The 22368-nt window shown below is 39.6% G+C and overlaps 1 protein-coding gene across 7 annotated transcripts in view; it reads left to right on the top strand.

The window, feature by feature from the left end:
* The window catches only part of MTDH (metadherin), a 56655-nt gene that overhangs the window by 12642 nt on the left and 21645 nt on the right, over positions 1-22368 (top strand). For 3 of the 7 annotated variants that reach the window (XM_012925692.3, XM_012925690.3, XM_004580620.4), the window contains exons 2-6: positions 2760-2861; positions 16709-16793; positions 17431-17607; positions 18974-19039; positions 20325-20561. In XM_012925692.3, coding sequence (XP_012781146.2) covers positions 2760-2861; positions 16709-16793; positions 17431-17607; positions 18974-19039; positions 20325-20561 — 667 coding nt within the window. The remainder of the gene's footprint in view (positions 1-2759; positions 2862-16708; positions 16794-17430; positions 17608-18973; positions 19040-20324; positions 20562-22368) is intronic. The other 4 variants (XM_036492225.2, XM_012925691.3, XM_036492224.2 and 1 more) reach the window with 2 other exon arrangements.

The raw sequence follows: 22368 nt of genomic DNA, 5'->3' as shown, positions 1-22368 counted from the left end.
AAAAAAAAGAAGAAGCTCCTTGCTCCTGGTTTTGGACTAGGCCCATCTCCGACTAATGCAGGCATTTGGGGAGTCTTCTCTGTCTTTAACTCTGCTTTTCAAATAAAAATAAATCTTTTCTTTTAAAAGTTCATGAAAAATGGAATTTATTTCGGTGTTCAATTTTTTTTAATCCAGGCATGTTTTTTTCATAATAGGCATTTCTGTGAACTTTAAATGTTTTGAGTGACTGAGGAGAGCTGCCATTTGCTGGCTCACTCCCTATAAGCTTGCAGCAGCTCAGGTCTTGCATGAGGGATGCAGGGGCCTAGTGCTTTGAGCTGTAGTCATTTATGTTTGTCAGGACCTGGAACCAGATTTCCAACTCAGATACTCCAGGATGGGATATAGGCTTCAGAACCATTGCCTGCACCTCTAAACTAAATTTCTGCAACTCCCCAAACTTTCTGAAGATCTCTCATACATCCAGAAGATCAGAAGAGGCAACGTTGAAGTGACAGAACAGAACAAAGAACCCGGTTTAGTATCCACGGTGTGGCTTTAATGAGTTGGTTAAGACAGCAGATTAAATTTGAGTTAGTTAGAAATTTGAGCTGCTTGAAAACAGCTTTTGTTTTGATTTCTGCCACAGATCTTTGGAATGCCTGCAGTTGTGTTTCAGAATGTAAATGGTGTCTTTCCCAACTGCATGCCTGATCAGTTTAAACAGATGCCGAACAGAAATCTCTTGAACATTTGTAACTTTTTCTTGGGTAATTTTGCTATACTTGGGAGGCATTCTAATAGAAGTCTTCTGCAAGAACTGTACTTAAGGGGCCTGGCGGCGTGGCCTAGCAGCTTAAGTCCTCGCCTTGAACATGCCGGGATCCCATATGGGCGCCGGTTCTAATCCCGGCAGCTCCACTTCCCATCCAGCTCCCTGTTTGTGGCCTGGAAAAGCAGTCGAGGACGGCCCAAAGCCTTGGGACCCTGCAACCTGCACCTGCGTGGGAGACCTGGAAGAGGTTCCTGGTTCCCGGCTTCGGATCGGCACAGCACCAGCCATTGCAGCTCACTTGGGGAGTGAAACATTGGACGGAAGATCTTCCTCTCTGTCTCTCCTCCTCTCTGTATATCTGGCTTTGTAATGAATAAATCTTAAAAAAAAAATAATGTAATTGTTAGGAAAAAAAAAAAGAACCAGCACCCTTAAGGGCTTGGCACAGTAGCTTAGTTGCTAAAGTCCTCACCTTGCATATGCAGGGATCCCATGTAGGCACCATTCGTGTCCCAGAGGCCCCGCTTCCCATCCAGCTCCCTGCTTGTGGCCTAGGAAAGCAGTTGAGGATGGTCCAAAGCCCTGGGACCCTGCCCTTCGTGGGAGACCTGGAAAAAGTTCCTGGCTCCTGGCTTCAGATGGGCTCAGCTCCAGCTGTTGTGGCCACCTGGGAAGTGAATCATCGGACAGAAGAACTTTCTCACTGTCCCTCCTCCTCTGTGTATATCTGCCTTTCTAATAAAAGTAATAAATTTTTTTAATTGTACTTAAAACTTTATATAACTACATTGATTTACTACTTGTGTGGTATTGAGTGTGAGAAGAATGCACAAGTGGGGAGAACAGGTAGTAGGCTCGAGGGGGGGAGAATAATCCCTTTTTTCTCCATCCTCAATATGCATACATTACTGGTTATAAGTTTCAGAAATATGTATTTAAAAGAAGAAAAAGAATACTGATTAAAAGGCAGTTTGGGAAATCACAGACTGCTCATGAACATCTTTAAATGCTGTCATTTTATTTTAGGGATGTTAGCAGAGTTTGAAGTGTAGCCTCTTTAAGCCAGTCCAATGTATAGATAAGGCTTCATCCCGGAAGAGTAGAGACATTAAATTAGAGTTGCAGGAGGTGTTGGAAATCAGTGTTTGTTTCTGTGTCATGTATGGCTATTTCTGTGCTGCTCTGGAAGAGTTGAGTAGCTATAACAGAGATAATTTGGCCCACAATGCCAAAAATATTTCTTTGTGGCCCTACATAGAAAAAGTTTGTTGGGACTAATGTCATGACATAGTAAGATAAACCTCTGCCTGTGGCACCAGCGTCCCATGGAATCATAGGTTCATATCCCAGCTGTTCCACTTCCTGTCACGCTCCCTGGTTTTGACCTGGGAAGGTAGGGGAAGATAACCCAAGTCATTGGGCCTCTGCACCTACATGGGAGACCTGGAGAGGGAACCCTAGTCCTGGCTTCAGATCAGCTCAGCTCCTGCTTTTGTGGCCTGTTGGGAAGCAAACCAACAGATGGAAGATCTCTCTTTTTTCCTCTCTGTAAAATCTGCCCTTCAAATAAAAATAAGTCTTTTTAAAAATAGGAAGTGTTTGTAGTTTAGATCAAAGCTGTGATTTTGTACATGTAGAATAAGGCTCAAAGATGATAAGCAAAATGTTCTGAGATTACAAAGTTAATTCATCTGGATACAAATATAGTTTTTTTTTTCCTTTTAGCTGCCTCTGTTCCATTACTTTTGTAAGAGAGTTTGATATTCGGATAAATTTTTTAAGAAAAACTAGTTCAAAATTTTACTCTTAAGTTAATTGTATTTGTAATACAAAGCATGTTTAGGGGCGGTAGTCCACCATGTTTGAGATGACATTACTGCGCAAAGCCCTTTTGGTTAGCATCAGAGGTAAGATTTGACTGTAGTTTATAATTTCTCCTGAGTGTCACACTGGTCGATCTGCTGGGCATGGTGCTGACGTGATGCCCTTTTTGTTTGTGCAGCCAAATGGACGGACCGTTGATGTGGCTGAGGATGATGTGGCCCGCACTCCTCGAAGTGTCACAGCAAAGCAGCCACCAGAGACAGACAAGAAAAATGAGAAGGTAAGTTTGGGAGCATATGGAGTTATATAAGAAGTCTTAGTAAAGAGAGTGACATTATAATTATGCTTTTCTTTTTCATAAGACTGTATGTATATTCCCATTTAAGTAAAACTGAGAAATCTGAATCATGGTGACCTGGTGGTAAGAGTTTGTATTTATTTTTAAAGAAAGGATATATCACCAAATGTTTTAACACTGAGGCAGTATGAAATATTCTCTATACCAAAAACAATTTATTCTTGAGTTGAACATCTTTTGTATGAGTAAGGCTCCAGGTATGTATATCTTGTTCAAACAAAATTGCATTATCCTGTTAACAAAATACTACTAGCATTAAAAACTTTAGTGGAAGTTGTCCAGTGTTATTGCTAAGGGAAATTTCTGTTCTGGTAGAGACATAATCGTTTACTTATTAGACACAATGTGACTGCATGCCACAAAAGAAAATGCTCTATACTGATTACTAATTAATTTGTTTGAAAGGGAACAGTTACAGAGAGGCAGGGTATCGAGGATGAGAGGTTCCATCCCCTGGTTCACTTTCCAAAAGGCTGAAATTGGTGGTAGAGACCTAAGTAATTAGGCCATCGTCCACTCTTTTCCAAGGCATGTTAGCTAGGATCAAAGGCAGAGCAGCCAGTACTTGAATCTCTGATAAAAGGTACTGGCATCAGTACCAGATGTGGTTGCAGCGCCCAAACAGCACATGTGATAATCAGGGTGAGGAGGCAAAGCTGACAGGGGAATGTGGGCTCCTGTGCTGGACAGCTACTTCCATTGGAAAGCGTGAGTCTGGATGGGGGCAGATCAGAATAGGCAGGGCTATAACACCTGTGGGCCTCATGTGAGTTAGATAAGGGAAGGGCCACAGTGGGCTGACTGTTCCACCTGGTGCAAGCAAAAACTAGAGTGGGTGAGGGTTGGTTGGGCTAACCGCAGCACTAGCTGGCAGAGGCTGGCACTGGAAGCTAATTCTGTCAAGTCAAATGCCAGAACTACCTGGAGAGTGCATAATCTCGGAGTGGGCGTGGCCTAGAAGGGAAATAGTGGGCACCTCCCTCGGGGCTACCACTCTCACTGGACAGCACGAAAACCAGGACAGGGGTGGCTATACAGAAGGGCACCTGCCAGTAGGTGTGTGGGCTGGATAGTAGGTTGGTTGGGTTGAGCTGGGCTTCAGTGACATGTGCGAGAGCTAAATGGGATGTGGGACAGACTGGACAAACCTGTGGTGCATACTGGCAAGCATGGGAACCAGCGTAGGGGCAGAACTGGTGAGGGTTATGGGGACTCGCCCCAACTAGGCTGCAGCTCCAACCGGTTTGCATGAGGACCGAGTATGAAGTGGGTAGGATTGAGCTGGACTACAACACCCATTGGTTCACAAGGAAGACAGGGCTGGAAACAGAACGAACTCAGCACTCCCAACGACCAGCATGTGCATAAGCGGATTTGTGTGATGGACGGTGTTGGACTCTGTACTAGCAAACTCGCGCAAGAATCAGGCCTGGGATCATCTCAGATGAAGTTTCTTAGGAGATCCCTCCAACTGAACTGCTGATCTTAGAACCCCAACCATGAAGAGACTCTGAATAGGTTTCATTGTGATTGGAACTGAGAAATTGGCAGCAAACCAGAACAGATGAACTATCAAAACTGTTTGAGCAGGACCCTCAGAGCATTCCTCCCGTTGGGGATATGGGATGGGTGGGAGACTGGGTGGGGCTTTTCCCTTTGTTTCTCCCCTGGCCCCTGATACAGGGGAAAATGATAATATTAGTGTGGAAACAATGGTATTACCCATTTTCACCTTGTAGCCCTTGACCCTTTGTACCCTAATAAATTAAGTAAGATTTAAAAAAAAAAAAAAGTACTGGCATCGAAAGTGTCAGCTTAGTCCACTGCACCACAACATGGGGTTCCAAGTGACTAATAAGAGATCAGCTAGGTTTTCCCAGCAAGACAGTCTGCTGTATCCTATACATGGGTCCATTCCTGGGGTTTTATTAATTTTCTGGTTGCCAATGTTAGAAATGATGAACTTTTACCTAATATATTATGAAGTAGGCAAACAACTTCTAGTGTGGAGAAACTTTATTGAATATTTTTTCCTTAAGGTTTATTTTATTTGAAAGGCAGAGTTACAGCAGAGAAAAGATATCTTTCAGGAGCTGGGAGCTATATCTAGGTCTCTCATATAGATATAGGGACCCAACTACTTGGACCATCTTAAACTGCTTTCACAATAGCAGGGAACTGGATTGGAAGTGCAGCATCCAGGACTTGAACTAACATCTGTATGGGAATGCCAGCACTTAGGATGGAGGCTTAACTTGCTATACGACAGCACTGGCCCCTGAATTCCATTTTATAAACTGAATTGCCTTGTCCTTTTTACTCTATGCGTGTTTAATAACCCCGCTCAGGGAGGAAAACATTAACCACCACAGGTGAGCAACTGGTTTCCACCAACCAGGGTGCAGCAGTCCCAGCACCCCAGAATAGTGATTTTAAAATTATTTGATTTATTCATTTGAAAAGAGTAACAGGGAGGAGGAGAAACACAGGAAAAAATGTTTCCACTGATTCACTCACAAAATATCTGTAATAGCCGATGCTGAGCTAGAGCCAGGAGCTTCATCCTGTCTCCCATGTGGGTGCAGAAGCCCTAGTGCTAGGGCCATCTTCCATTGCGCTCCCAGGTGCCTGAACAGAGAGCTGGGTCAGAAATGAAGCAGCCAGGTCATGAACTGGCATCCATATTGGTTGCCACTGTCATAGATTGGCATAATGCCAGTCCCACTACAGTTTCTTAATGCTCGCAGTTTCAAAGTGTTTTTGAAGAAGTGGTTAGTTAGTTCTCCCCTCCATAATCCAGTGAAATTGATCTAGAGCCAAGAAAGCTGCAGGTAAAATAGCTTAAAATAAAGGGTAGTTGTAAGAAATAAATTTATATCTTTGCCCTAAGTAGAAAATTGGTAAATGACTTTAATAAATGAGCATATAATTTAAGAACTGTGAGTTTTCAGAGTGAATATTTGAAATGTCTGATAACACTTTACACATTGCCCACCTGGTGTACCCTTGCTTGTGGAGTTCCTGTTAGTGGGCATTTGATACTTAGTCCTGCTTCTCCCTACATTATCCTGGAAAAATAAAAAGGTAGTGGAGGTTCTCATTGGCTCACAAAGTATCAGAAAGTATAAAATCAAACTTTAATGTTTATAATCATTGTTCTGAATTTTCTTATTGTTGATATATATATAATAGTTGACATGTATGAAGTATAATACAGTAGGTATTGTGCAAGGGGGGTATTTGAATATATTGAATTTATCTACATATACCCAGTAAAGAGAAAACTTAATAAGCATTATATGTACTTTTAAGACCTTATAGGCGTTGTTTTATTTATCCTCACCAGAGGCCACTCTACTTTTTCTTCCTTCCTCCCTCCCTCCCTCGCTCCCTTCCTTCCTTCTTTCCTTCCTTCCTTCCTTCCTTCCTTCCGAGTGACAGATGTCTTTCCACACTCTGGTTCACTCGCCAGATGCCCAACAAACCAGGTTTGAGCTAGACTGACGCGCAAGAGCAAGAATTTGATGTAGGTAGCAGGAATCCAAGTATATGGACCATCCTTTGCTGCCTTTCACGGTTCATTAGCAAGAAGCTGGGTCGAAAGTAGAAGAATGGACTCAAACTGCCCTGTGGTATAGGATGTAGGCATACCAACCAGCAGCTTAGAGCAGTACCACAACACACATCCCTCACAAGAACCTATCTTAAAAATGAGAAGCCCAGGGCCAGTGTTGTCACAAAGCAGGCGAAGTCACTGCCTGCAACTCCAGCAACTCTCTTCTGATCCAGCTCCCTGTTGATGTCCTGGGAAAGCAGTAGAAGATGCCCTAAGTGTTTGGACCCTTAGCACCCACGTAAGAAAACTGAATAAAGTTCTTTTCTTCAGTCTGGCACAGACAGACCCTGACACCACAGCGCTCTGGGCAGTAAACTTAACAAATGGAAGCTTTTTCTCTTCCTCTTTTCTCTCTGGAACTGTATGACTTTCAAATTAAGAATAAATCTTAAAGTGGGAAGCTTGAGTTTTAAGTTATAACTGATTATCTGTAAAATATGTGTTCAGTTGTAATACAGACCCATTTGTATTACAAGTCTATATACTCCCCTATTCCTATTTTTTTTTTCTAATCTGCTCAAAAACTACTGGGCAGACAGTAATAATCCCATTTTACAGATAAGGGATCCAAAGTGTAGATGGATTTCTGAGTTCAATAATTTGATTAAATTTCTGGAGTAGGATTTGAGTCCAGCTTATGGTACTGAAATCTGTGTTCTTTTTATCACCTGATAGTACCACCTTCATTTGCTTTTGCTTTTTCAGTACAAAACTTTTATTTGTTGGCTAGCTTAACTTTTAAAGGAGACAGAGCTCCCATCTCCTGGTTTATTCCCCAGTGCTTACAGTGTTCATGACTGAGCTCAGCTGAAGCTAGGAGCCAAGGATTCAATCTAGGTTGGCCACTTGGGCGGTAGGAGCTAAACCACCTGAGCCCTGAGTAATGCTACCTCCAAGCGTCTGCATTATCAGGAAACTGAACTGGGAGTTGGAGACAGCGCTTGCTTAAATACCAGGACCCACACAGCATCCCAACCAGGAGGCCAAATGCTAGCCCTAGTTTGACTTGAATAAAGTCATGCTATGCCTCAGGGCTCTTGTTCCTTTATGCCATCTGGGATCTAAAATTTAGGTTTTTTGCATTGTTTCAGCTCAAATAACTCATTTCAGTCCTTTTTTTATGTTGTACAATGTATGTTTCTGTGTGCTTTAAATAGATGATTTATGCAGCTTAGTATTCATTATTATACATTGTTTAACTCTCAATACCACATATTGGAGAAGTATGGTTTTTGCCAGTAGAGTAATTGTACTCTAGGCTGTGATGTTAATGACCTGTCCTGCCAGTTTTATATCCTAGGTCTATAAAGCATAAGTCTCCAGGTCTGTGCTTCACTGATGCTGGTGTCGAGTAGAGTACACGTAGCAGGACCGTGAGCCAGGCTGAATGCATTGTGCTGATACCAAAGATGAAGAGAAATGTTAATGTCTGCCTTTTAATAAGTTACAGTCTAGTTAGGAAAAAATAGAGAAGATAGAGGGTAACGTAAGGTGTTAGGTGTCAGGTATTAACAGGAGGAAAGGTTATTTTACTTGGGTAGCCATTGAAGACTGAATTGGTGTAGTGTTTCATTTCAGGAGTGTACAAGGGTAGGAGAAAGGAGCAGTTTTGGAAGCAGAGAGGGATGACCGCATGGTTCACATGAAACGAATAAGCAAGCTCCAGCATACTTGATGTGAACATACTAAATAAGTTTGACTGGTCTGACTAGATGTGAGCAGCTGACAGCACCTTTTGTGATTAATGAAGCAGTTTGGTATCTGTGATTGGAAGAGTCTGGATTAAGGTAGATATGTAAAGATTGCTGGTAAGAGAAACCACAGTAGCAAATTATATAAAATTTTGCCATCACCAGGTGGATTTTCAGGGTAAAATCAAAGATTATCCACTGTTTCCCTTCATTGTAAGTTTTATTATCAAGTGCTTAGATTTTGATGATGCTACACACGGTGTAAAATGGTTTTCACATCGCAGTCCTTTTGTCAACTCTGTAGGAGGGTGTTTGGTTTTTGTTTGTTTGTTTGTTTTTGATAGCCCAGGAAAAATAGTGAATTGCCCAAAAGCACACGCTGGTGAACCATGCTCCTTCACGCTCTGTAGAGCTCAAAGTGGTACAGCAGTGTTGCTGCATGTACTAATGGTGCAAAAGCAGTTGTGAGTAAACCGGCTCTTTGGCCAGGAATGAAGGCAGTGGCAACAAGCTAGCAGTCATTGTATTCTTTACGTTCTTCCACTGACAGTTCAAACAAACTGTACTTTCACCAGCAGTGCCCTTGTTGCAGTGAAAATTATTCTCATTAAGTCTCAGTCTGTGAATGCATGCATCTGTTTATGAAATGGGAAATATGTATAAAGTATGCGACGCATGAGTGATAGTTGTCTTAAGGAAAAATGCAGTGAGTTCAAAACTGAACTAGTCACTTGTTGCTTCCGTTTTATTTGGAGGTCATCAGTACAGCCATGGTTATTTATGCTTGGATGTTTCTTAAGTGTTTTGTCCTGGGATAGGAATGTGGCACCATTTGTAATGCTGGCACCCCACATTGTTGCTGGTTTCAGTCCCCTCTGCTTCTGACCCAGCTCCCTGAGAAAGCAGCAGAATTTGGAGCAAATGCCTGGGCTCCTGCAACCCTGCAGCAATCCTGAGCAGGACAGGGTTATGGATCCTGGCTTCACAGCCTCTTGGGGAGTGAACCATAGATGGAAGATTCCTTCGTGAACCATAGATGGAAGATTCCTTCTTCTCTCTCATGTTCTCTCACTATGCCTTTTAAATAAGTAAATAAACGGTGATGATGATAATAATAATGATTATTATTATTATAACTAATAACTATTATTATCATTATTTTATTAAAAGCCACTGCTTGAGATCCCACATCACCCTTTTGGAGTGCCTGGGACAGCAGGCAATGGCTCAAGTACTGAGTCCCTGCCACACCACAGTGAAATTCCTGCCTCAGCTACAGCAGCTGTCCTGGCTGTTGAGGGCATTTGGGAAATGAACCAGCACATAGAAGATCTATAGAAGATCTATATCTCTCTGTGTCTCTGTGCCTTTTAAATTAATAAAATTGAACTTAAAGATGATCCTTATATATCAGTGTGTGTGCGTATATATTATATATATACTGATAATATTTGTGTAAAATGATAAAACTGTTTACAAGTAAACAATAGAAATGTTGGGAAATTTGTATCTGCTGCTATAAGCTTGACACTGTCTTAGTACCTAAAGGATTTCTGATATCAGTTATGATATTAGCAAATATGATTTTGTAGAAAAACAAGTAAAATGTTTCACGTTTTAGATTATCATCATAACTTTAAGCCAATATTTCCCAGTTGACCAGTGCTTGCATATTGTAAACTAATTAGATTTATCGTACTAAAGTATGGAAAGTTCACAGGTGCTATTTCAGATTCCATATTGCAACAACTTTTTAAAAAACTACAACTTGTTGAGTGTTAGTGTCCTGTTTTTTCCTCACCATACCTAAAACACTTTATGCCTTCCTGTTTTTAGAAAATATTCCAGAATCTTGAGCAGAACCCTTTAAAAGCTATGCCTGTGGCATGGTCTTTTGTCTCATTTCTTAACCTTTCTAACCCCCAGCCACATTGGTTTTTTTGTTTGTTTGTTTTCTTTTTTTGTTAGCCAGTGTATGCTTTAAGATTGTTTATAGAGTTGGTTAACTATTGTCACAGTCTAATTATAAAGCCACGTTCCCCCTCTTCTCCACTGATCTCCACTCCCTGAAACCACTGATCTGTAAGTATACATTCAAGGAAAAATGCTCACAGTCATCTGAAAGAACTGTTGAAGCACCCCTTTTCTATTCTACATCCATGTGTTTATAGCCACACTTTGTTCATATGCTTCGGTCAAAAATAGCGTATCACAGTAAATCTAATACAAAAGCATCTATGTGAAGCTACTGTAAGCCAGATACAAAGTATTTGTGAAATATGCCATTCTTTACATGAAAATGTTTTTCTTTCAGAATGTCACTATTTACATAGATATATGCATAGGTATGTTTATTATGATCACTTTGAAATTGTATAGTAAAAATTTCCTAGTAAATGTGTGATATGATATATATGACTCACATTAGCAAAGGCTCCCTGACATCCTTGGTACAATACATTATATTCATCTAAACAAGTGCCCTGTGACCCAGGATGGCTGCTTTCAGAATGATGAACATGTAGAAGACCCAAAACAAAATAATACCCTGGCAGCAGACTCTTTTTTTTCTTTAATTATTTCTAAGAGTTACTTATTTTTATTGGAAAGACGGGTCACATTTATGAAGAGGATAGGCAGAGATCTTCCATGTGCTGGTTCATTACCCCAGAGACTGCACAGCTGGAGCTAAGCTGTTTAGAAATTGGGAGCTTCTTCCAAGGTCTAACGTGGATTCTGGGGCCTAAGGCTTTGGACCATCCTCTGTTGGTTTTGCTGAGCCGTAAGCAGGGTGCTGGATGGGAAGTAGAGCAGCCGGGATATGAACCAGCGTCCACATGGGACCCTGGTGCTTACATGGTGAAGATTTAACCATTGACCTAATGCAGCGGGTCCTGGCAGCAGACATTTAAAACAGGCAGGCATAAGCCAAAGCAGTTCTTAGCAAAATAGAGCACATGAATGCCCAGATGGCTTACATAGTGTTGTTTTACCTTCTACAATACATACTTACATCTGGGGGCCTTTTAAGCCTGGTCTACAACTCCAGTTTCCTGTATGTTTGCCACAGTCCTTATACGCGTGTGAGAGACTGCAAAGAAGCTCCCGGTTCCTTGGTTTCCTCCTGGCCCATCCCTGATAAGTCAATCTTTTTTTAAAAAAATTTTAAAAGGGTCCAGCACAGTGTATAGCAAGCTAATCCTCCACCTGCTGGCACCAGCATCCCATATGGGCATCAGTAGACTACCATGCCAGGCCCCATTTGTCTTTTTTATCACAGATGACTACCTACCTAGCAGATAAGTATCAGGAAAATTTTAGTCTCTTCCTTCAAAATTAAAGATTGTTTAAACAAGTGTCATACAGTAGCTAATATGTAGAAGAAAATCATGCAATGACGAGTGTGTTCTGAAAATCTTGTATCAGAAGTGTGGAAGTTAAGTCTTTTTGAGATGAGCATCATGGCATAGTAGATGAGACCATCTATATCCTGAGACACCTAGATTTCACATCAGAATGCTGATTCCTGTGTTGGCTTGTTCAACTTCATTTTTAGTTTCCTGCTAATGTGCCTAGGAGGCAGCAGATAATGGCCCGAGTACTTGGATGTCTGATGGAGTTCCTGACTCCTTACTGTAAGCTGGCCCAGCCTTGTTGCCTACTATGGACACTGGGAGAGTGAACCACCAAGAGTGGAAACTGTACCTACCTCAGGTTATTTTGAGAAGTGAGTTAGTTAGAATGCATTACTTGATACTTGCAAACCAAATTGGCAAAAGCATTTTTTAAATTTTGTTGCTTTTTTTTTTTTTTTTTTTTTTTTTTTTTTTTTAAGTAAATCCATGTGTTAAAGCACGGTGCGGGAGGCACCATGGTTCACCTGACTAAACTTTAGCCTGCAGTGCCAATATCCCATATGGACAGTAGTTCTAGTCCTGACTGCTCCATTTCAAATCCATCTCCCTCTTATGGCCAGGGACAACAGCAGTGGATGGCTGAAGGAGCTTGAACACCTATACCCATGTGAAAGACCCAGAAGAAACTCCTGACACCCTGCTTCAGATCAGCCCAGCCTTAGCCATTGCAGCCATTTGGGAAGTGAGCCAGTGGATGGAAGATCTTTTTCACTTTCTCCTTCCCTTTCTCTAACTTTTTCAAGAAAAATACACATTTGGGGTGGGGAAAAAAGGCCAATACAGTGGCTAAACTGGCTAATCTTCCACCTTGCAAGCACTGGGATCCCATATGGATGTCGGTTTGTTTCCCACCTGCTCAGCTTCCTTTCCACTTCCTGTCCTCCTCATAGCCTGAGAAAGCAGAAGGGACAGCCCAAAGCTTTGGGACCCTGCAGCCACGTGGAAGACCTGGAAAAAGTTCCTGGCTTGGCATCAGCTCAGCTCAAGCTGTTGTGGCCGTTTGGGGAGTGAACAAACAGATTGAGGATCATTCTCTCTGTAAATTTGCTTTTGCAATACAAATAAGTAAATTGGTTTTTTGTTTGTTTGTTTGTTTTTAAAGAAAGAATAAAAAAGAGGCCCAGCACCATAGCCTAATGGCTAAAGTCCTTGCCTTGCACTCCCTGGATCCCTTGTGGGTGCCAGCTCGTATCCCAGCTGTTCCACTTCCCTACAACTCCCTGCTTATGGCCTGGGAAAGCAGCAGAGAATGGCCCAAAGCCTTGGAACCCTGCACCCGCATGGGAGACCTGGAAGAAGCTCCTAGCTTCAGATCAGCTCAACTCTGGCCATTGCAGTCACTTGGGAAATGAATCAATGAAGGGAAGGGCTTTCTCTCTGTATATCTTTTGCTCCGTAAATCTGACTTTCCAGTAAAAATAAATAAATCTTTAAAAAGAACAGCCCTTAAAGATAAGAATTTCTCTGAACATCTCATTACATTTCTCCCCACTAAATCAGTTTATTAGTGTTTCTCAATTCTGTTTGTATATCTCCTAAAACAATGTCTGATACATGGTTATTTTGTACATTGACGAGAAGGCTAATAATGATCAACCCCAGCTCCATATTTCCTTCAATAGTTTTAACAGTAATTATTCAGTGCAGTGAGATGGCTGGAACAAATAAGTATGACCACATAGTTATTTTGAAGTTTTTATAACATTAAATTCCATCTGGATCAGCATTATTTTCTTGTTTAGTTACTTTAAGATAATAAAATCAGAACTATTTAACCTTTTTAAGATTTGCTTGTTTATTTACTTCTTTATGTATTGATTTACTTATTAGAAAGGCAGAGGGAGAAGTAAGGAAAGCAAGATCTCCCAGCCACGTGTTCGCTCCCCAGGAGCTAAGACTCTGCCAGGCCAAAGCCAGGAGCTTCATCTGGGTCTCCCAGGCAGGTTTGGGGCCTGAGCATTCTGCCATCCTCTGCTGCTTTCTTGGGCACATTAACATGAAGCTGGATCAGAAGTGGAGCAGCCACGACACAATCTGATGCCTGTATGAGATGCAGGCAGTAGCTTAATCTGATGTGTCATAGCACTAGCACTTAAAAGGATTTTTTAATGTATTCTGTTTTATAGATAACACATGCTTTTGATACTGAAAGGGTTTAGACTGATGAGTTAGTCCAAAGCCATTTAGATAGACTGTGAGTAGTGAAATGTGAGGAGCCAGGAAAACAGGACATTCGCAAGGTCAGGTAATGGAGGCACTGGTTTCATCACTTAACCCTGTGATCTTAGATACTTCATGTAGTATCTTTATGGCCTCGGCTTCCTTATTTGTAAATTAGAAATATCTACCTTAGTTCCTCTAGACCTCTGCCGCCCAGCATGGTAGCCATTTGCTACATGTGTGTACTGAAAACTTGAAACGTGAGTTATCTTAATTAGGATTACTAAAATACGTACAGATACACAGCAGATGTCAAATTTATAATTACTTAGTGAAATGGTAGTATTCTGAATACTCTTAATAGTCATAGAATTTGCCTCTTAATGTATTTAAAGTCACCTCTTTTTGAAGTACATTTACTACAAAATTTTTTATTATTAATGGTTTCTATGAGTTCCTATTGGAGTTAATACTCTAGAGTAGGGACAGCAAACTCTGACACCCTTTTCCAGCCAGATACATCTTTTGGTAAGCATAATTTTATTAGTGCATATTCATACCCATTTCTTTGTACATTATACGTGACTGTTTCATGCTACAAGGACAGCGTTGTGTGGTTATTACCAAACCTATCGCTTCTCAGCCTTTTGGCTAAGATCAAGTGTATGTTCTAGGATTTCTGTCACACATGGGAGATCCAAATGGAATTCTTGACTCCTGGCTTTTGCCAGACCCAGACCTGGCTACTGTAGAGTTGAACCAGCAGATAGAATATCTGTCTTTCCTTCCCTCTTTTTTTATTGCTCATGTAATTAATTTTTTTTAAGGCAGGTGGCCTGCAAAATACAGATTTACAGAGAGAAGGAGAGACAGAAAGATCCCGCATTTGCTGGTTTATTCCCCACATGGCCGTAATGGCCAGGGCTGAGCCAATCCAGAGCCAGGAGCTTCTTGCAGGTTTCCCGTGTGGGTACAGGATTCCAAGGCTTTGGGCCATCCTCTGCTGCTTTCCCAGGCCACAGTAGGGAGCTTAATGGGAAGTGAAGTTGCCAGGTTCGTAAAGGCGCCAATATGGGATTCTATAGAGGGGGTATGATACAAACAGTTGATGGGACGTGAATGCTAATGGTTACAGAGTTTCTTTTTTGGGAAGCAATAATGGTGTTAACTGCAACTTCAGATATATTTTTGAAAATTTATTTATTTATTATTGGAAAGTCAGATATGCAGAGGGGAGGATAAACAGAGGAAGATCTTCCGTCCAATGATTCACTCCCCAAGTGACCACAGTGGCTGGTGCTGTCCAATCTGAAGGCAGGAGCCAGTAGCTTCCTCCGTGTCTCCCGCGCAGTTGCAGGGTCCCAAGGTTTAGGGCTGTCCTCGACTGCTTTTGCAGGCCACAGGCAGGGAGCTGGATGGGAAACGGGGCCTCTGGGATTAGAACTGGCGCCCATATGGGATCCTAGCACATCCAAGACAAGGATCTTGGCCACTAGGCTACCACACTGGGCCCCAGAGATATTTTTAAACCTCTGAGTTGTGTACTTTGAAAGTGTGAATGGTATTTTATATAGAGCCTAGTTTGTTAAATAGAATAAACCAATGCATTGAACATGCTACAAGTTAATGAGAACGTATACTAAAACAAATACAAGTCAATTATGAATACAGTAAAAGAAAGTAAAGGCTTTTAAAAATACATGTTCTATTGCTAGACAATCACTTTTGAGAATGCATTCATTCCCCAGTATCAGTGGGCATTGGTTCTAGGACATTCCTCTGAAATCAAAATCTGAGAATGTTCAACTCCCTTATGTAAATAAGTATTTGAATCTCACCTTCTAGCCTGTTCTCTTACATACTTTAAACAACTCTCAGTTAATGACAGTATCCGATAAAATGTAAACAGTAGATCACATGTATCGCTTAGGAGATGACTCAAAGTCTATATAGTATGGACACAATTCAGTTTGTTTTTTCCCCAAAAATATTTTCAATCCTTATTTAATTGAATCTGAGGATACAGAACTCACAGTCATAATTCTGCTTTTTACGGTTTCAAGAAAATAATCAGTACAGCGTTTTCTGACAATACAGTTTAATTTTATTAATCTGGAAACACCATATTACAGTCTATGTTATTTATAATGTAAATTGGGATAGCATAATGTATAAGAGCATAAACATTGGCCCCAAACAAGACCTAGTCCCTAATTGCAGCTAACTTGGGGTGGGCATTGTGGCCTAGAGGGTTAAGCCATCATTTCAGAAAACCCAACATCTCCCATGTCAGAGTGCTGGTTTGAATCCTAGCTTCTTTGTTTCCAATCCAGTTTTCTGCTAATATACCTTCTAGGTAGTGGTTGGAGTCCCTGCTACCCACATGGGAGGCCTGGGTGGAGTTTCTGGCTGCTGGCCTCTGCTTGGCCCAACCCAAGCTGTGGCAGCCACTGGAGGAGGGAACTAGCGATGGGATTAAGATCTCTTCCTCTTTCTCTCCCTCTCTCACTTTCTTTGTCATTTTCTCTCCCTGTCTCTGTCTTAAAGTTCTGATTACTAAAAAACGAAAATACTAACTTATGCGACTCAGTGCAGCCTATTTAATATTTTACCTCTCTAAGCCTCTGTTTTCTCATCACTGCTATGATTTTTCTTTGTCCCTTAGGAAGAATTAAGATAATGAGTATAAAGTACTTAGCACAAAATAACCATTCAGTTAATAATAACTTTGTTATTATTATTGCAACTTAGTATGTTACATTTTAAAAACCAACATGCATTGAATTTTCTTAGTTGTCAGCATCATACATTTCATTATGTATTTTACTGACTCCTATTTTCCAAAAATATGTCAAAGTGTTAAATAACATTCTATTTTACTTTCAGTCAAAGAAAAATAAGAAGAAATCAAAGTCAGATGCTAAAGCAGTGCAAAACAGTTCTCGCCATGATGGAAAGGAAGTTGATGAAGGTACTTAAGCAAGGGAAGGGACTATAGAAACTTCTTCATTGTCTTTTAACCAAGGTGTATTATAAAAGCTGCATTTGTTTTGTTTTTGATTGTAGACTTTCATATACAAATTTGTGGGATTATTAGGAAACATTTTGTTGTCTAAATTAAGAACCTAATAGTGCTTTTTAAAGTGATACTGCTTTGAAATTTAGATTTAGCTGAATATTTTGAGCAACTGAAAAGCCACTCATCTTTGTTTAGAAGTATTTCCCTGTTAGATATTATCATCCCTGGAAGGCTATGTACAAGATTTTTGAAAGAGCCACTTATTATTGCCATTTACATCCTTTTTTTAATAGTTTATACATAACACTCTCATCACTTCTCAACAAGGTAAAAGTATGTACATTCTAAACCATAGATGACAGATTTGATTTAAAATTAAAAAACACCATAAATAATAGTTTGTTGCCTAAAACAACATGAGATTAGAATAGTTTTGTAGAATGAATTAATATACCCAGCCCTCTGGGTTTTTAGCTTAATATCTAAATTTATCATGATATTTTGTATGCCCACCCCATTCTCCCCAAAAATCTACAACCTTTTTGTCTTGCCCTTACTGAATAATATTTTTTTTCTGGGGCTATGTTAGGAGCCTGGGAAACTAAAATTAGTCACAGAGAGAAACGACAGCAGCGTAAACGTGATAAAGTGGTGACTGATTCTGGTTCATTGGATTCAACTATCCCTGGGATAGAAAATACCATCACAGTTCCCACCGAGCAACTTACAACTGCATCATTTCCTGTTGGTTCCAAGAAGAATAAAGGTATATTAGTGGAACATAAAAGAGTGGTACATCAGATCAAACCTCTTAACCAGATGTACAAAATATCACTGTCAAAATCTATTTTGAACTGCTAACATCATTGTGCTGATATACCCTTCTTCGTGAGAATATTGTGAACCATGTACAAGTTTACCTAGCACCAGCCGTTACTTCTTACATATTGCCTAATGAATGGCCTGTTAAATTGAAGTTTGCCTTTCTGCCTTGAGTCATATGAGAAAATGATGTTGCTGCTTTTTCTTGTGTGTATTGCTTTGCCCAAACTCTCTTTTACATCTCCATTTCTTATAGTGGATAAGACATTTATAAGTGGAATTGTTTATCACCATTCTGCATGTTCATTCCAAGATGAAGCAAGCATGTTCTTCCGTGTAGTGTAGTTTCTGCCTGGACCTCTTACCCTGCAGCTTTTGAGAGTTGCATTGGTATTTGATAAAAGGTTGTGAGGTTAATACTGTGCTTCCCAAGTTTCAGATAGACACACTCCCATTGCTGGTGGCCTCTTGGTAGCTCTTTGCAGTGCCATCATTTTTTATCCCAGAAAAAAAACAGTCTACTAAGTGATACTGCTCAGTTTGCCTCAAGAAATTGGCTGATTGTCCTTCCTCCTTTTCTAATGACTTTCCCGCCTCCCCATCACTCAGTCAGTTCAAAACCACTTAGCTTTTTTACTTTTTGCTTGATAACTTGAAATTTATTGCTATGGTTAATCAATGACTTCTTATTCATTTTCACTGTCACTTGTTAGCTGTGCTTAAGTATTTTTGTTGGTGACCCTGTTTCACTGTCTTGTGCATGCCTTCCTTGCTAGCACACTGCTATGTCATGCTGGTTTTTTGATACATTGTGGTCATTTATGCTTTTTAGTGTCAGAAATAGTATTTTTGTGTTATAACATGTAGTCTCACCTCTTGCCATATTTCCTAAGTCCTGGTCCCAAACAGTACTAAAGTTGATGTGTTTGCTTCCAGGATTGTTGAAAAGGCAGCTGGTGTTGTTGAGAGGTGGCAAAGTTGAATCCAATTACAGAGCCTAATTCTCCAGGTCCTAGTGAACAGATTCTTATTTACCATTACAGAATAGCAAACTCTATTTATATCTGGGCAGCTGTCCAGGTCCTTAATTGGCATTTCAGCTGATTAATAAGAATATGGTAACTAGAGAACTCACTTCTTTATGGACATGGGAAATGTGTTGTAAAATTGACTTCCAGTGTAAGAGTTCAGCACTGAAAGAAGCAATTTATGGAGGATAATAAGTAAAAGGTAGTTTGTATGTTACTCCTAATTTAATGTGCATAGTGGCCTATTTAGTATTAAATAAATTTTATTTCTATTTCAACCAGGTGATTCTCATCTAAATGTTCAAGTTAGCAACTTTAAGTCTGGAAAAGGAGATTCCACACTTCAGGGTGAGAGAAATTACATGTAACTTAAAGTGAAGGCCCATCAAAATAGAAACTTACATACATGTCTCTTTTCTCACATGAATGATGCAAAAGGAAGGAAAAGGCTTAAAATTATTTTTAATTACTAAAATAGCAATCACAATCCAGAGAGTTTTGGAAAATAAATTTTAAAAAAAGATCACTCCCGCTTCTAACATTCTTTGGTATGTTCTAGTTTTTTCCCCCATATATGAGAGCAATATGTAAATTGAATTTTTATTTTTATCAGTTAAGCCAATTGAGAAGGATTTTTATTGAATGCAGGTTTAATATGGGATAAAAGACTTTAACCTGTATATAAAGAAAAAGACCTTAGTTTCTATAATTTTGAGAATTAATTTCTTAACAATATCAAGTATTTCACAATAAATGATCTATGGCCTAAAGTTATTTAGTAGTTCGCAAATAGAAAATAGATTTTTATTATTCATTCATGAAAATGATTGAATTAAGTAGACTAGTATGCCTGGCTAGAAGAGAAATGTGTTGTTGAACAAAAATCCAGAAATGAAAAAAGCACCTTCTCATTTCAGGCGTGCACTGAAAGTATGAAGCCTTGGTTCTCAATCATGACTGTACATTATAGTCACCAAAGGCATGTGAAAACATGTGTGGTTATTTAAGAGGGATTGTGTCCATGTGTGCACACATGCCTGTGTGTGAGTGTGTGCAGTGAGTACACACACAGATGCTCATGAAGTCCTAGCTCCAGGTCAAGTCTGATTGTAACCGATTCTGAACTTAAGAATCAGTCTGCTTTTTGGTTTGGTTTTTTTTTTTTTTTTTTTTTTTCAAATCGGTTTGTTTTTAAGAAATTTCTCAGTGGATTTTAAAGTGAAACCAAGTTTTAGAACCATTGCTTTATACATAATGTGTAAATATTAAAGGAAAGAACACCTATCTAAGGAGAGATGTTTGTATTTTTAGTGGGTGAGTATTCTGAGTATACCAGAATATGTATCATTTTTCTGTTTGCTTTGTTGTACTTCCTTTGAGCAAGTCATTCTGCTATTAAAAATATTGATGTATATGTTACATTCAAACCTTTGGTTGTTAAATTAAAAGGCATTTGTGATGATCATGTCACTTTAAAATTCTTATTTATCTTTTAAGTTCAAGCTACTTAAAAGACAATGGTGGGGAGGAGTGAGTAAGAGGTATAAGATGAGCAATTATAGAAACTTAAAGACATCCCATTTAATAAGCTATCATGTACCTGATTTTTCATGTTTTTTTTTTTTCCTTTAAGTTTCTTCAGGGTTGAATGAAAACCTCACTGTCAATGGAGGAGGCTGGAATGAAAAGTCTGTAAAACTCTCCTCACAGATGAGTGCAGGTGAGGAGAAGTGGAGTTCTGTTCCATCTGCTACTGCAGGCAAGAGGAAAGCTGAGCCATCTGCTTGGAATCAGGACCCTGGAGATAACAGCACAAATGGAAAAGACTGGGGAAGGAACTGGAGTGAACGTTCAATATTTTCTGGCATTGGTAAGAAGTGTAAGAAATTTTTTTTTAAGTTCCTTTAAAATTGCTAATCTGGTACATAATATCTGGTGAATATTACAGGAATGAAAACAAATTCATGAATACAAAGTTAGTAGTGCCATAAAGAAATAATCCTAATAATGAGCTCATCAGAGATCTTTTGCATGGAACAAATTGAGAACTAAATAAGTGAATAACATTTATCTCTTAATCAGTATCTAGTGTTTTCATATGCTTCATTACATTTCATTATCAGTATAACAAACTGGTACAGTTGCTATGTAATAAGTAGCAAGTGTAAGTACAGTTTACATCATCCTTGTTAGGATATTTTACAGTCAGCAAAATGCCTATATGTAGTTGAATTTTCCCCCCGAATTTTAATAGTTGAGAAGCTCATTTCTGTTGTGAGCCATCTTCACATGTGTATGCTATAGAGAAGAAATCATGTTAAATGTGGGAGAACCGCAAAAAGAGGATTAAAACCCCATTGATCTTATGCCAGCTTGTGGTAACCACTGTAAGTTTTGTATTTCTTTATGGTCTCCTCTTCCCCATGTACAGTTTAGTTTTTTGTTGTTCAAATAACCTAAATTACGTATGCTTTTTTTTTCTGCTCACATAACATTGTAACATAAATATTTTCCTTAAATTCATTTAATATCTGTTGTACATTTAATCAGTATTGTGTAAGTACAGTGTGATCTACTTAACTATATAATTAGATGAATAGCTTTTTAACCATTGTAAATAAGGCTCACATTAAGTATTTCATTTTGTGTTGTTCCTTCAGGGGATGGATTCTTGGGAGTGATTTTAGAGTAAAAGGAATATGAATATTGATATTGCTCTGCTCTTCGCTCAATATAATATTTTCTATCAGAGTTATTCTATCTTATAATCGTAACATCAGTATAAGTGCCCATTTGTTTAAAAAAAAAAAAAAAAGGGTTTACCGAGGCGAAGAAGGCTTAGTTTTTCAAGAAACATCTTCTAATTAGATACATTTTGATTAACTTTTTTAGAGTCACTGTTGAATTTGAATATTTTTCCACAACTTCCATGGTTATTGTTTATGTAGGTTTTTGTTGTTATTGTTGGTTTGGTTCGGTTTGGTTTGGTTGTGAGTTCTTTTGTTGTTTTTTTAAGATTTTTTTTTATTTGAAAGCATCTGCTGATTCACTTCCCAGGTGGCCATAGCAGCCGAGATTGGGCCAAGCTCAAACCAAGAATTTCATCTATGTCTCCCACATCACAGGTGGCATAGGCCAAAGCACTTGGGTAGTCTTCTGCAGCTTTTTCCAGGCCATTAGCATTAATTCCAGGCCATTAACTGGATCACAAGTGGGACAGCCAGAATTTCAAACAGGACCTATGTGCAATGCTGGCATTATAAGAATCAGCTTTACACAAAACATCAGTCCCAAATTCTATGTATTTTTCTTTATTTATTTTTTAAGATTTGTTTTATTTTTATTGGAAAGTCAGATTTATAGAGAGGAAGGGAGACAAAGATCTTCCATCCACTTGTTAACTCCCCAAGTGGCCACAAGAGCTGGAGATGAGCCTTTCAGGAGCCGGAAGCCTCCTCTGAGTCTCCCACAAGGGTGCAGGGTCCCAAGGCTTTGGCCTGTTCTCCACTGCCTTCCCAGGACACAAGCAAGTAAATAGATGGGAAGTGGAGCAGCCAGGACATGAACAGGTGCACAGATATGGGATCCCGGCAAATGCAAGGTGAGGACTTTCGCCACTAAGACATCACACCAGACCATCTATTTATTTTTAATTCTTTATGTTCTTTGCCATTTGT

Source organism: Ochotona princeps, chromosome 9 (assembly GCF_030435755.1).
Source record: "Ochotona princeps isolate mOchPri1 chromosome 9, mOchPri1.hap1, whole genome shotgun sequence".
NCBI classification, from domain to species: domain Eukaryota; kingdom Metazoa; phylum Chordata; class Mammalia; order Lagomorpha; family Ochotonidae; genus Ochotona; species Ochotona princeps.
Note: the sequence above shows the minus strand (reverse complement) of the source record. Positions and strands in the feature narration are given on the sequence as shown.